Source organism: Sinohyriopsis cumingii, chromosome 7, assembly GCF_028554795.1.
Source record: "Sinohyriopsis cumingii isolate HCF-2022 chromosome 7, ASM2855479v2, whole genome shotgun sequence".
NCBI lineage: Eukaryota > Metazoa > Mollusca > Bivalvia > Unionida > Unionidae > Sinohyriopsis > Sinohyriopsis cumingii.
In genome coordinates this window covers 132,134,758-132,149,744 of record NC_142967.1, presented here as the reverse complement: position 1 = coordinate 132,149,744, position 14,987 = coordinate 132,134,758, and the positions used below count along the sequence as shown (strand labels likewise).

At 34.3% G+C, this 14,987-nt stretch overlaps 1 protein-coding gene across 3 annotated transcripts in view; it reads left to right on the top strand.

Annotated features, from left to right (window-relative positions):
- LOC149796144 (ectopic P granules protein 5 homolog) overlaps positions 1-14,987 on the top strand; it is a 262,648-nt gene that overhangs the window by 116,215 nt on the left and 131,446 nt on the right. For all 3 annotated transcript variants that reach the window (XM_089966059.1, XM_089966057.1, XM_089966058.1), the window contains exons 19-23: positions 752-892; positions 2,558-2,678; positions 5,790-5,893; positions 11,038-11,134; positions 14,046-14,279. In XM_089966059.1, the coding sequence (XP_089822185.1) occupies positions 752-892; positions 2,558-2,678; positions 5,790-5,893; positions 11,038-11,134; positions 14,046-14,279 (697 nt within the window). The remainder of the gene's footprint in view (positions 1-751; positions 893-2,557; positions 2,679-5,789; positions 5,894-11,037; positions 11,135-14,045; positions 14,280-14,987) is intronic.

Below are 14,987 nucleotides of genomic sequence, written 5' to 3'. Positions count from 1 at the left end.
TTAGTGTTTATCTGTGACCATACAGTGCTATGCAGTAGTTAGTGTTTATCTCTGACCATACAATGCTATGCAGTAGTTAGTGTTTATTTGTGACCAAACAATGCTCTTCCGTAGTTATTGTTTATCTGTGACCACACAAAGCTATGCAGTAGTTACTGGTAGTGTTTATCAGTGACCAAACAATGCTATGCAGTAGTCTTTATGTGACCATACAATGCTATGCTATGCAGTAGTTAGTACAATGCTATGCTATGCGGTAGTTAGTGTTTATCTGTGACCATACAATGCTTTGCAGTAGTTAGTGTTTATCTGTGACCATACAGTGCTATGCAGTAGTTAGTGTTTATCAGTGGCCAAACAATGCTATGCAGTAGTTAGTGTTTATTTGTGACTAAACTGTTTTTCAGTGGTTTATGTTTAGCAGTGAAAACACTATGCTTTTCTTGTACTACATAATTTAGGTTGTAAAATCTTCTTGTGATTATATCCAAGACAAGAGTTGCCAGTGTATCACATATATATATATATATATATATATATATATATATATATATATATATATATATATATATATATATATATATATCCCTTTCATTTATTAAACCATGCTGTAATGAATTCCTTTGATTTTACAAATACCAACACTTTTCTCTAATACATATATGTAGAACTAAAACAATTATAAACAAGCATGCTATTATGACCAACAATTGTTTGGATTTGAAGTTATTGGGGTTCTGCATTATTTCAGTGTGAGCTCCTTTCTGGAAGATGGCCTGCCAGTTTTACAGGTCCTGATGGATCAGTATCACTTCAGACCCATCTTGTGTATTATGTACTACACAGTGCCTCTTTATTACGAATGTCCCCAGTACCTGCTGCAGAATGACAGGTAGGTATCTACAGTATGTTGGGCTTTTCTTTTTTATTCACAAGAAATTCTACTTATATTTATGTGTATAGCTAGTTGTTCAGTTAAAATAAACCTGTACAGATTTACATGCATTCTTATATGTTGGTAATTTCCCTTAACTGGTCTAACTTTAACCTACAAAATTAGACAATTTTACTGTTATTTTGTAACACAGTGAATCTGCAGTAATAATCTATATCAAATATTTTATTGCAGTGCCCTCTAAACCACTTGCTCTTTGTTGAAAGTGGATACATAATGATGGCTTCTTGTCACATTTGCACAAACTTTATTTAAAGTGACAAAATCTAGATCAGAGTTATAATTTTCATGTCATGGCTGTTCAAGGAATAAAAATGCCATGGGGGAGGGGGTTAGAAACATTCATTTTTTTGGTACTACCAGTATAATTCTTATTTCTTTCATAAGTACCATCTCAGAAATTGTAATTCTGGCCACACCTACCATATCAGTGGCCATCTTTAAATCAGTGTGGGGTTTTAACAAGAAGACTTGTGATGTCTGGTTGGTCCTAATGAAAATGGTCTTGACATGACAAAGCATTCTTACTGCAACTCGGAAGGCCATATTGACCTGCAGATTTCACCAAATGACTCATGATGCCTAGTTGGTCCTGAATGAAAATGGTGCCAATCTTGCATCAGATATATCTGCAAATACATTTATATTAACATGTGATTTTCAGCAGAAGTCTTCTTATATTGTCTATTTGACCTAAATGAAAATTATACCAATCTGAAATAAAATATGGTCACTATGATGGCCATATTAATATCTTTTTATTGTTACTCCACCTCAATGGCCACATTGACATGTATTTTTACCAGAAGACTTCTGATGATATCAAGTTGGTCCTAAGTGAAAACGGTTCCAGTCTTACATCCAGTATGGCTACTACGGTGGCCATCTTGAAAATGTTGTTATTGGTATGCCTCATGAATGGCTAGGCATACCAACATAGAGTTTTCATTTAAGGGCTTCTAGTGATGACTATCTTGTCCTAAGTGAGGATGGTACCAAGCTTACATCTAAAATAGTCACCAATTTGAAAATCCTGTTATTGCTGAAGAATATCACAGATGATTTCAGTACTCAACAATAAAAAAAAATGTTCTTATCATGGAGTCTTGGAAACACTTTTTGGACAGCAGATGATCAGTCACTTAGAGTGATTCTTGTTCATCAACAGTATCCAGAAAAGACAGATTTGCAATAAAAATTAACACAGGAATTGATGCTTACAAATATTCCATGTTTCAGCAATGCAGACATTTTGGGATAACAGTATTCTGCTATCTCTTTACCGATAAACTAAATTTTGCATTATGATATTAATGTACAGTTAATGTCTTAAAATCTCCAAATGCAAACTAGTTATCCCCATTTCAACAAATCTAAAAATGTTTGATCAGAAAAGTTGTTGGAAATGGAATTATCCATGGCATTATATTACACAGTGTTTCTCTGTTACAGTGACAGTTACATTACTGAAAAAAGATCTGTGTTTGACTAATCCCAATTTTGTTACATTTGACTAATCAAAGTTCATGTTAAATTTCACAATAGGCAAGACATTTTTGGTATACAGTATTTAATAGGATAAATGTACATTTTGTTTTGCAGATTCAGGTCTGTTCTTCTGACCATGCTTCAGGCTGATGACTCCTACTTCAAAATGGCTCAAAGTCTTCTGTCCTTTGAGTTCCCTGGACCAGTCACCAAGCTTTTCCTCAGTATGATGCAGGTCAGCAACTCCTTATTTATTAGTATCTTGTCTTGCTGGCCATTTGGTAACTTAGATGTTTAAAAACTTAGCTGATGAGTCTGCAATAAATGCAAGTAACCTTCATTCAACTGCTCTAGTGGCCTAAGTGGTTAGATCATCCACCTTGGATGCAGGAGGTCACGGGTTCTAACCCTGGCAGAGTCATACCAAAGACTTATAGTGCAAGCAGCTGCTTTGCTTGGTCTCAGCATTAAGACTTAGTGTTAGGACTGGTCAGTGTGGTGTCAAGATAATGTGACTGGTTGGGACATGATGCTACATGTCTACAGCATGATGCCCCAGTGTTAGACATCACTATAAACTGCCACACTGCAGACATCATAGAGATAAGACTGAGATTTTTTAAAGCTATGTTAAAAATCCAAATCACACACAGACACAGAAACACACACACACACACACAATTAACATATTTCCAGAGTAGGTACAATTATGCCAATCAACATCATGCCACATTACACAAAATTGGATTTGTTTCATTGCACAAGCAAGTGGAAAACATGCACACTAAGTTTGTTACGTAACCATACATATACAGTAGAAGGACATTTGCAAATTAAATAGATATAAAACTGTTATTTATTAATAGAAAAAACTGGTGAGCAGGTGAAGGATAAGGGCATCCATAGTGTTGATTATGAATGGATATGTATTGCAGTTTTAATTCTGTGACAGTTTTGGCTTGTGGAATTGTGTTTTGTATATCTATATGTTTCATTTTTGATTCATGATTTTAGATTGTAATGGGACATTTTAGTAAACACATTACATAACTTCAGGATAGTGGGTAAACTTGTTTATGTGGCCTTTATGCCCTTGGAAGATGTAGTATTCTTATTGGATGGTACACTAGTCTTGTTAACAAATTGTATGGGATTTGAGTTCAAGTCATTGGTTTCCCTCTTGGAAATTCTTGCTCACATGGTTTCTGATTGGTTGATTCTTAAAGGACCTGACTTTGTTGACAAATGGAATGTTCTGCAAATTAACATACGACCCTCATCCTGGTTTTGAAATTGTTTCTTAGTTTTTTTTATGTAAGGTAGTGAGTAATGGAGCTGATTATTCCTATCTTAAACATCGGTAGTGGATATTCAGTTGTGTTCAGTTATTATTTGAAAATACTTATTTATTTCAATTATTCATAAACTCTAGTTCTCATAAACTTTAGGACCCAGTAACTATTTTGGAATTATGGTAAATTCATTTAAAGACATTTTGGATTATATTAGTTTGATATATCGAGACTGTTAGCATATCAACTCTAGTCAAGATATTGGCCATCAGCACAATGGATTGGACTTCATTCGGAACACCACTGGAACTCATTAGGAATACTCAATACTTTTTGACTTGTGATAGAACTTTTAGGACAATTTGGGATTTAATGCACAATACTGTTATTTATTTTAAAATTGTCACTTTGTATATTAGTATTTTAGGCAAATAAATTTGTTGTTGAAATTAACAAAACTTGTTGGTTTTTAACTTCTTTTTTATTACTTAATTAAGATTATAGAGTCATAGCATGCAGCCTCCTTTCATCTTACTGTGGATAGTTAGTGTTGCTATTAATAAGGCACTTAGCTCTGTTGGCTTTTTGGTCTTGGAAAGCCAGTCAGGCAGTATAATGAAACATGACTCAGATTCTGATCTTCAAAGGAAATGATGATTAGAGTGGTTACCTCCCTTTTATCAGAATATTTGAGGAAATTTGTATTAACTTTTCTGGTAAGAAATCAAGAGAAGAATAGACTTAAAACATTTATAATTTAGGTCACATGAATTTAGAGGGATATTGATAATTTTGTTTGATCATAAAACAATGAACAAAATTGTCAATATCTTACAGTTTCTGTTTATTTCTGGGATCCTGTTTAATATACAATACTTGAACCTTGAAGCCAACTCAATACTTTGTTCATTTCTTGGATTCTGTTTAATTTAATATATTCAGTTTAATTTAATATAATTGAACCCTCAAATCATCCTTGGTATTTGATTATTCATCCTTTGGATCCTGTTTAATATACTATACCTGAACCATCTAAGCCATCTCAATATTTGGATTGTTCATCTCATGGATTCATTTTATTATTCTAAAACTGGACCCCCAAAGCCATCATAATGCCTGGATTGTTCATACTTTGGATTCTGTGTAATATTCTAAATCTGAACCCTGCGAGCCATCTCAGTACCTGGATTGTTCATACTTTGGATACTTTGTAACATACTAAAACTGGACCCTCAAAGCCATCACAATACCTGGATTGTTCATACTTTGGATTCTGTGTAATATTCTAAAACTGAACCCTGTAGACCATCTCAGTACCTGGATTGTTCATATTTTGGATTCTGTGTAATATACTAAAACTGGACCCTCCTAGCCATCTCAATACCTGGATTGTTCATTCTTTGGATTCTGTGTAACATACTAAGACTGGATCCTCCTAGCCATCTCAATACCTTAATTGTTCATACTTTGGATTTAGTTTAATATTCTAAAACTGAACCCTCCTAGCCATCTCAATACCTGGATTGTTTATACTTTGGATTCTGTGTAACATAGTAAGACTGGATCCTCCTAGCCATCTCAATACCTTAATTGTTCATACTTTGGATTTAGTTTAATATTCTAAAACTGAACCCTCCTAGCCATCTCAATACCTTAATTGTTCATACTTTGGATTTAGTTTAATATTCTAAAACTGAACCCTCCTAGCCATCTCAATACCTGGATTGTTTATACTTTGGATTCTGTGTAATATACTAAAACTGGACCCTGTAAGCCATCTCAGTACCTGGATTGTTCATACTTTGGATTCTGTGTAATATACTAAAACTGGACCCTCCTAGCCATCTCAGTACCTGGATTGTTCATACTTTGGATTCTGTGTAACATAGTAAAACTGGATCCTCCTAGCCATCTCAATACCTGGATTGTTCATACTTTGGATTCAGTTTAATATTCTAAAACTGAACCCTCCTAGCCATCAGTATTCTTGATACTATGCTTATTGTCACATGATCATGATATTTCGTGGATAATTTTGTTTCCTCTTATTACAGAGTCAGATATTGGAAGCTTCATCAGACAGTGGAGGGTCAATGTTGTCAGTTCTCAGCTTTTGGACCAAGCTTATCATGTCCTTACCAAAGTGGTGGCAGGACAGGTAATTGCTGGAGAATCATACAGTTTCATTTAGGTTGTAAACTTGTTTATTTTGTGCATTTAAAAAATCTACAAAATTGAAACAAAAACAAAACTTATGTAATTGTTTGGAGCCATTTAATCAAGTTTACATCTGTAAAATTTTGTCCCACTACAGTAACTTTAGATGAAAAGCATCAACATTTACCAAATATGCTCGCTTATAAACTGAGTCCAGTTGCAAACTGCACAGACCCAGATCTGTCATAACATTATGTGCTGGCAGATCTGGATCTGTGCAGTTTGTTAGGGGTAATCAGTAGAATAAACAATATAGACCATGATCTGCAGGTGCATTATTCCACAGCAGATCAGGATCTTTGTTGTTTGCAGTTTGACTTGACTTATAAGCAAGTATATTTGGTAAGTCCATCAAAAATGTCTGATTCTACTATACCTTTGTAACTGGATGAATGAGATCACATTCAGAATGCAGTTTTGAAATTGTGACGTCCAACTTCTGTTCATTTTTTAATCGTTCCAAAAGAAAGTATAACATGGATTGCCTTATGAATATAGCCTTACGTAATGGGACATACTGTGGTTGGGGCATAAATAGTTCTGAACCATCTGTCAGCCTAAACCTTTTATATGCCTAGGCCTTCATTGCAGCAAGTTTACAATTAAACAACAGTGGGCAGCTTTGGGAGTTAGCTTTAGCATTGGCATAACTACATTGCTGCCAGACTGATGGAACTTACATGACATAAAACTTTCTAAGCATATCATAAACTATCATCTTGTTCCCATTGGTAAAATGAGGCTACTTGACCTTGTGTTTATGCTGCCACCATATTCTGTGTGGGGTGGTGGTTCCATTTCAGTTTACTTGTGTTATCTGTCTTTGACTCCATCTTTCTATATGTATGTACATCTCATGTACAGATTACATATGATCATTCATATTGGATCATTTGACATCAAGGTTGTTCCCTGATCATAATACTTGTACACCATCCCAGTCCTCCCTGCAGTTACATCACAGTTAATGGTCACAGGATTAAGTGCAAATTCCTGTATCAAAGGGAGATCACTCTTAGATTGGCAGAGAAATTTCCGCTTTTTAGCTAAGGTGGCGCTTTCCAGTTTTGTATTTTGCATAGGGTTAGAATTTTAAAGATAAAGAATTTCCCCGGGTTTCCTCATTGGTTACACTAACTATTTGAAAAAGACTTGGTATATTTAGGTATTGTTCAAAGAAGCTTTAATCCCTTTATTTTGAAGTATGATTGATGGGTGTAAAATGGGTTATAGAGTACACACCTTGGCCTTACTTTATATGTGCACATGCCAAAAATCTGATTGTTTCACTTGTACATTTTCACTTCCTTGACTTCAGAGGTAAATTGTAGTAAAAGGGCTGATAACGTATTTTACATTTTATATATCTGGTAATTCATTCATTGTACTTTCAGAAGCTGGTCTTGTCTAGTCTGGCAAAATTCATTTTCCCTATTTTAAACATTGCTAAAGATAGTGTACTTTAGACTGAATCAGGCTGATCTTTGAAGACAAAGGAGCAGTCATTTTAGTTAGCTGTGTGCTTAGATGATGCCTAGTTAAGACAAGTAAAATATCCCAAGAAATTTCAGCCACAGTACATAAAAATAACAGAGGTATACCAACATTCTCTCCATTGTGCATGTTGCAAATGTAAACAACTTCACCGTATACCCACCACTGTCTCAGAAGTTCATAATATCAGTAGAGCGCCTTCTAAAAAGTTTGAGCTATTTAATCTGGGAGAACAGGATTCGCAAGGTAATATTAGTAGTTCTCCTAATGATCTAGTAAGTATTATTGAAGAAGCATATTCATATTTTTGTACAGATAAAACATTCCTTAGTTTAAATCCCAACATTAACTATTTTTCCTTGTCAGATTTAAGAACAAACTTTATTGGTGTCAAGATATTTTTTGAAGTATTTGAATTTATTGCAAATTTTGAAAATATGGTTTTTGGAGAATTGTTGGGGGGGGGGCTGATTATTTGGGTTTATTACAGTTAGTGTCACCTCTGGATAATAAATGTACATGTTTATTAATTTATTTGGTGATACAGTAGAATCTGTTATAAAAGACGCCCCTTCTGCCAACAAAATGCGGTCTCTCAAGACAGGTAGTCTCTCTTAGCAGATTTGTGCAAAAAGACCAGTTTCCAATGTCCAGTTTCAGAACTATTTCAAGAAAATTAACCACAATCACTGTACAGATATTCTATTCTTTATTAATAGTTCTTGCTAAAATATTGTATGCCTTTGCCTAAAAACAAAATTATATAGCAATAAAGATATACTTCTATAATTAAACTTGAAATCACATTTACATTTGAAGATCACATATTTTAGCATATGAAATCGTTTCTGAATTACTTGTTTTCCTTTTTAACAACATAAATTTGTTTTACCGATGTTTAAACCACTTTTTGTGTGTGGTCTGCTCTTTTTCACTTCTTTCAGTTACAATAATTATTTTCTCCATCCTTAAAATTTGTCTCTTTTCAGTTGGAGGTTCATCAATTGTTATTAAAGTTCTGGGTGTTACAATTATTAGTGTTCAATTGTAATATCGAATGAAAGGACAGTTTTAACTGGACTGTGGGAAAATATGAAAAATCTATAATTAATCAGGTTTAAAAAAAAACAATCATTACTAATCAAGCGTTTCGTTGTAACAGTTGATTACATATAGGTCAGTGGTGTCTGTCTGTTCTCGTAATACGATCGTTGATAGGGATGTCGGGTCCTACGACAAGGCTGGGAAGCAGATTAAGTGCAGGAATAATTAGTCTGGTTCCCTGCTTTTTATGCTTCCTGTGTTGCTCACCCCTATACGAATATTGGAGAACAACACTGGGAGCATGCGAAGCAGGGATCCAGACTAGGAAATAATCTACATATACTTTAGTCTGGTTTACAGCAGAAACTATAAAACACTATAGGCATAGCTAAAAAAAAATTCAGACATCGGTTGCCAGCCTATTTTTGAAATTTTTACAAAAAATTCAAATGGTATGAGCGGTCATTTTAATGGGATTAAATAAAGGTGAACTGCTCTGGTGGCCTAGTGGTTAGAGCATCTACCTCAGATGTGGGAGATTGTGGGTTCAATCCCCGGCTGAGTCATACCAAAGACTTACAAAATGGTGCTAACAGATGCCTTGCTTGGCGCTCAGCATTAAGAGGTTAGTTTTAGGACTGGTTGGCCTGGTGTCAGGATAATATGACTGGGTGGGACATCATGCTACATGTCTGCGGCATGATGCCTCAGTGCTAGACATCACTATAAACTGCCACACTGCAGACATTGTAGCGATATGACTGAAATTTTTTAAAGCTACATTGAAAATCCAAATCACACACATGCACAAAGGTCAGTGGAGTTTATCCATGTTTTTGCGATGTGGTTCTTATCAATAGTGGAGTTTATTTAGATATAGTTATTTTGTTAAGTTTGGTTATCTGTGCTCATTGAGCAGGTTTGGCAGCATAGGACTTAAAGATGACTGAAGAAAATATATAACTTGGAGTCAGTAGATACATAGTCTTAGTTTGCACTATGTTATGGAGAGAGCAGTCATTTGTAGAAGAGGTTTTTATGCCTTAAATTTTCTCCTCATCTCTTACAAACCTATGCTCTTAAAATAAGTAACAGAAAAGAATGAAAAGCTACAAGCTTTGTAAAATTTAAACAAATAATTTACTTCCCTAGAATATAATGTGAAAATTAAAAAGAACACAGGGTATTGTGAATTAAATCCCTAAATAATACTAGAATTACAGACACAAATCCTAATAATAAAAGTTCTGAATAAACTTTAGTGGAAATGCAAATTAAGTCAAATGCTGAAGGTGTTGATGTGCCTGTGCTGGCATGTATCATGTTGTTGTACCAACAATCTTTTGGTGAAACACAGGTTTGAATTCTCTGTAAATCCCAGTGAATGTCTCTGTCCAAGAATATTATATTTTATGAGCACTATTTCCAGAGAAAAAACACATGAATTAAATAATTTGAAGAATTAAATTCCAGCCGAAATGAATTTATGGTCACAACAATAATACCAATTGATTCTGCTAGATCTTAAACACGAACAATTTTTCCAGTAAGAAGATTTGTACTTTACTTGACCTCAGGTCACAATTAGCATTTTCTAATAAAAACTATTAACTAATAGAAAATTTCTTTTTGTAAGGCTCTAAATGTTTACTAGATAAAATGTTAGTTATAATTATAAGGTCTGTTACTGAAACTATATAATATAATCTTGACTATCACAGGTTTACCAGGGGAATCCCAATAACCTAGACCCAGACCCAAATAAACAGGTTTATTTCTATTATTAATAATCTAATATTAAACTTGTACACATAAAGAATATTTTAGCTATGTGTTAGTTATATACAGAATTTAAAAAATTCCAAAACAATTCTGGTCAAGTAGAAAATATTTTTGATTTTGGACTAGGTTAAGTCCAATATACACTTTTACATTGCAGTAGCATGTAATAAAATTTAATTTTTTTTAAAAACTAACTAACAAACATTGTAACACATCCCACATAGATGTGTTTATATTTGCCACAGCAAAACAGTAAGGACTATTTGATGTATGCTGTTTTTAGAATGTCAAATATGTACAACTCTGAGACATTGTGTTTTCTTCACATTACTGACCCAACTTACAATTGAAACATTATTCTCTGGTGATCGAATATATTCTGATGAAATTAATATGCAAATATTTATGTCAGTGCAAACCTTCATAAAATTATCAAAACAATTTTCAAATTAACACACAGGTCACAAGTACACAAGTGTATTCAACCTTTTTTTAAGCATTAAATGATCTTTTGAACAATTATATATAATAGAACTAATCAAGTATACTTTTATAATTATATATGATTTATCTACATTAGGTCTGTAGACAATTATTGATTGTTAAAATTTCTCTGCAATGGGTACAGTTTTAAACAAGCTTCGAGCTTCCTACTGAAGCCCAATATGTATTATATTGTTATAAATTGTACATGAAAATTTTTTCTTGAATGAATACTGTTTAAAGAAATTGATTTTATACTTTATACACGTATTCATATTTCAGAAATTGCTGCTGTGCCTTGGACATACTTATCAAATCATCTTTTGCTCACATAGGGATGGCAGACGATCTTATAAAAATTTTCAAGGAGAAATATGAGGTAGTTTTTTCTTTGACTATTTGCCTTTATTTGAGGAATAATGTTTGAATCATAGATTCAGTACTATAAGTTGGTCACCAGTTCATTAATCCAACTCAGTGTGGACTTTTTACAGATTGAATTATTGCTTATTCTTCTCTAATGACAGAACTGGACTTGACACTGTACTTTGTAGACAATGAATAATATTTCACTGGACTTGACACTACATGATAGATGATGAGTAATATTTCACTGGACTTGACATTGTATGTTGTAAACAGTGACTAATATTTCAGTGGACTTGACACTGTATGTTGTAGTCTATGAGTAATATTTCAGTGGACTTGACACTGTATGTTGTAGACAATGAGTAATATTTCAGTGGACTTGACACTGTATGTTGTAGACAATGAGTAATATTTCAGTGGACTTGACACTGTATGTTGTAGACTATGAGTAATATTTCACTGGACTTGACACTGTATGTTGTAGACTATGAGTAATATTTCACTGGACTTGACACTGTATGTTGTAGACTATGAGTAATATTTCAGTGGACTTGACACTGTATGTTGTAGACTATGAGTAATATTTCAGTGGACTTGACACTGTATGTTGTAGACAATGAGTAATATTTCAGTGGACTTGACACTGTATGTTGTAGACTATGAGTAATATTTCAGTGGACTTGACATTGTATGTTGTAGACTATGAGTAATATTTCATTGGACTTGACACTGTATGTTGTAGACTATGAGTAATATTTCAGTGGACTTGACACTGTTATGTTGTAGACGATGAGTAATATTTCAGTGGACTTGACACTGTATGTTGTAGACAATGAGTAATATTTCAGTGGACTTGACACTGTCTGTTGTAGACAATGAGTAATATTTCACTGGACTTCACACTGTACCATGTAGATTATGAGTAATATTTCACTGGACTTCACACTGTACATTGTAGACGATGAGCAATATTTCACTGGACTTGACACTGTACATTATAGATTAATAAGAAGAAGAATATTTGACAAGACTAGATTCTGTACTTTATAGATTATGAATAATATTTAAGAAGTTAATTTATCAGATTAAGGTTTTGGTTACATGTTTCATCACCAATGGTGTGTACTGTATTAATTCATTGTGCTGGATAAAGGTCTATTCAAATAAGACAGTCTTTTCACCCAGTACACACACACAATGTTCACTGCACAACTATATCGCATCACATAGGAGATGCAGGTTGGTAAAGTATGATAAGTTACCATAGTGGCAGGGATAGTGGGTTAAAGGATTGGTTTATAAAGTATACATGGATATCTGCACACTCAGTCTTCCCAGTGGCCCTACTTTTTACTTCTTTGTCAGACTGCCTTTTTTCCCCATCTTTTTCCAAAACTGTCCCTACTGTCCCTATCATTTTTTGTCAATTTTATCTTAAAAGTTGGTTAGACAATGAATGGCCATAGTGAAGTGAATTCAGATCTGGTCTCTTTGATATGGAGATGGGTATTTAAGGCTTATGTGCTTGGGCCATATGACTTAAATGAAAACATCACTTTTCATACTTTTTTAAAATATAAAATATTGCTCCTTTTCCCCTACTGTTTTGTTACTCTACTAGTCACAGACCAGAGTAGCTTTTTAGATGACCTATTTTCAGTTGTCCTTCTGTTGTCTGTAGGTTTCACAGAAATATTTCTTGTGATGTCTTGTTGGTTCTAAAAGAAATTGGTGGCAATCTTTGTTGCCATGGCAGCCATCTTGAAAATCTTGTTATGGCTTTTTCTCCTGAACAAGTCGTATTGACATCTGGTTTTCACCAGAAAATGGCTCCACTCAGAATCCAATATGGCCACCACAGTGGCTGTCTTTAAATTCAAGCTATCACTTCTCCTTCTGAATGGACTGACATATCAACATGGAGTTTTCACTAAAGGACTTTTTATGGTTTCTAGTTGGCCATCAATGAAAATGGTGCCAAGACATCCACCTTGAAGATATTGTTACCATTACACCTTCTGAACAGAAGGTCATATTGACATGGAGTTTTCACAAGAAAACTTCTTATGAAGTCTAGCTGGTCCTAAATGAAAATGCTTCTGCCTTGACATCCAATGTGGCCACCAAAGCAGTCATTATGCTACTTCTTCGGAATAGAAAGTCAAATAAGCCCAGAGGTCTTCTTATGGTGTCTGGTTGGTCATAAATAAAAATGATACTGATCTTATACCCAATATGACACTATAGTGGCCATGTTGACCATCTTATTGCTACTTCTCCTAGATGGAAAGTCAGATCAATATTTTTTTCATGTGAAGACTTTTTATGATATCTGGTTAACACTCAATACAAATGGTGCTGATCTGACATCAAGTATAGTCATCATGGTAGCTATCTTGAAATCATGTTATTGGTACTCATTGTAAAAAGAAAGTCATGTCAACATTAGGTTTTCCCTAAAGTGTGATTATGATATCTAGTTTGTCTTGAATGAAAATAATACTGATCTGATATATAGCTACCACAATGGACATAGTAAAAGTCTTGAAGTGCTGGAAAATCTTATCAAACAGTCATGTGTCAGTCAATTAGAGGGACTCTTGTTAAAGTAGCCCTACTTATCCCTGCATTAAGGGTTGCAGGAAAGTCTGAACCCCACCCACCTTTCTATGTTGGACACTAAATAGGTATATTTACATTGTAATAGACAATTATTGTTATTGTGTATGATGAACCAGGAAGGGACTGTTTGTAATTTGACCTTATCACTCTCTCTTCATCTGGGTGATATTTGTAGTGACCATTGTTACCTCCATGGAGATGTTTTCAGTCAATAATACAGCCATGTACCCTTATAAATATCTGAAAAATTATATGTTGGGAACTTTTACTTTCCTCTTAAAATATCGTTTTTCCTGCAGTTATTTCTGTCTGAAGAGAAACCTCATGGTTTGGTCACTTCTCTCATGAACTGGGTGACATCAGGAGTGACCCTTCCCTCCTTCATAGAGAAATGGTCCTTTCCAGAATTCAGTTGGCTGGCCTATGTGATCCTCCATGTTGAAGGGCTGTATGAGGAACAGACAAAACTATGGTCCATGATGCAGGAGGAATTGCTATCCTCAACCAAGACAGGAATCGATCAAGCCCTCAAGGTAGTCCACTTTTATAAAATCAACACTTACCGTCCACCTCGATATAACATGATGATATTATCAGTATAATTTTTTAAAAAAAACCATTATGCATGGTAGCACTATGAACTCATGGGAGAGATTGGACATAAAATGACATAGGTGCTGTTACCAAAATAATGAAAAAGAAACATTCTTATACAATTTTCATAATCACAAAGACAGTTTTATGAAACAAAATGATTTTAATCAGTGAAAAGTACGAGACCTCTTAAAAATATTTTGAATTATATAACCAGCAGTTCTGTTGTGAAAACCATTGTGATGTCAATTATTGTGTCAAACCAAAAACACTAAGTCATTAGCTTGAATATATAATCTGTAAATCATTTTAATTCCAGTCAAACTGCAAACAGCAAAGACTTGGATCTGCTGTAGCATAATGCAGTGGCAGATCAGGGTCAGTGTTGTTTATTCTGCTGAATACTCCTAACAAACTGCACAGACCAAGATCCGTTGGTGCATTATGTGATGGCAGATCTGGATCTGTGCAGTTTGCAGATGGACTCGTGTTATAAGTGAGTATATATTGTACCCTTTACCAGCACATGGAGTTAAACCCCCATCTCAACAACACACATTGTGAAGATGTGGGTTTGTCCTAAAATTCCCCATATACTGTTACCAGACTACAGCTGAATGGTAGTAGGGTCAACAAAACCAAGTGAC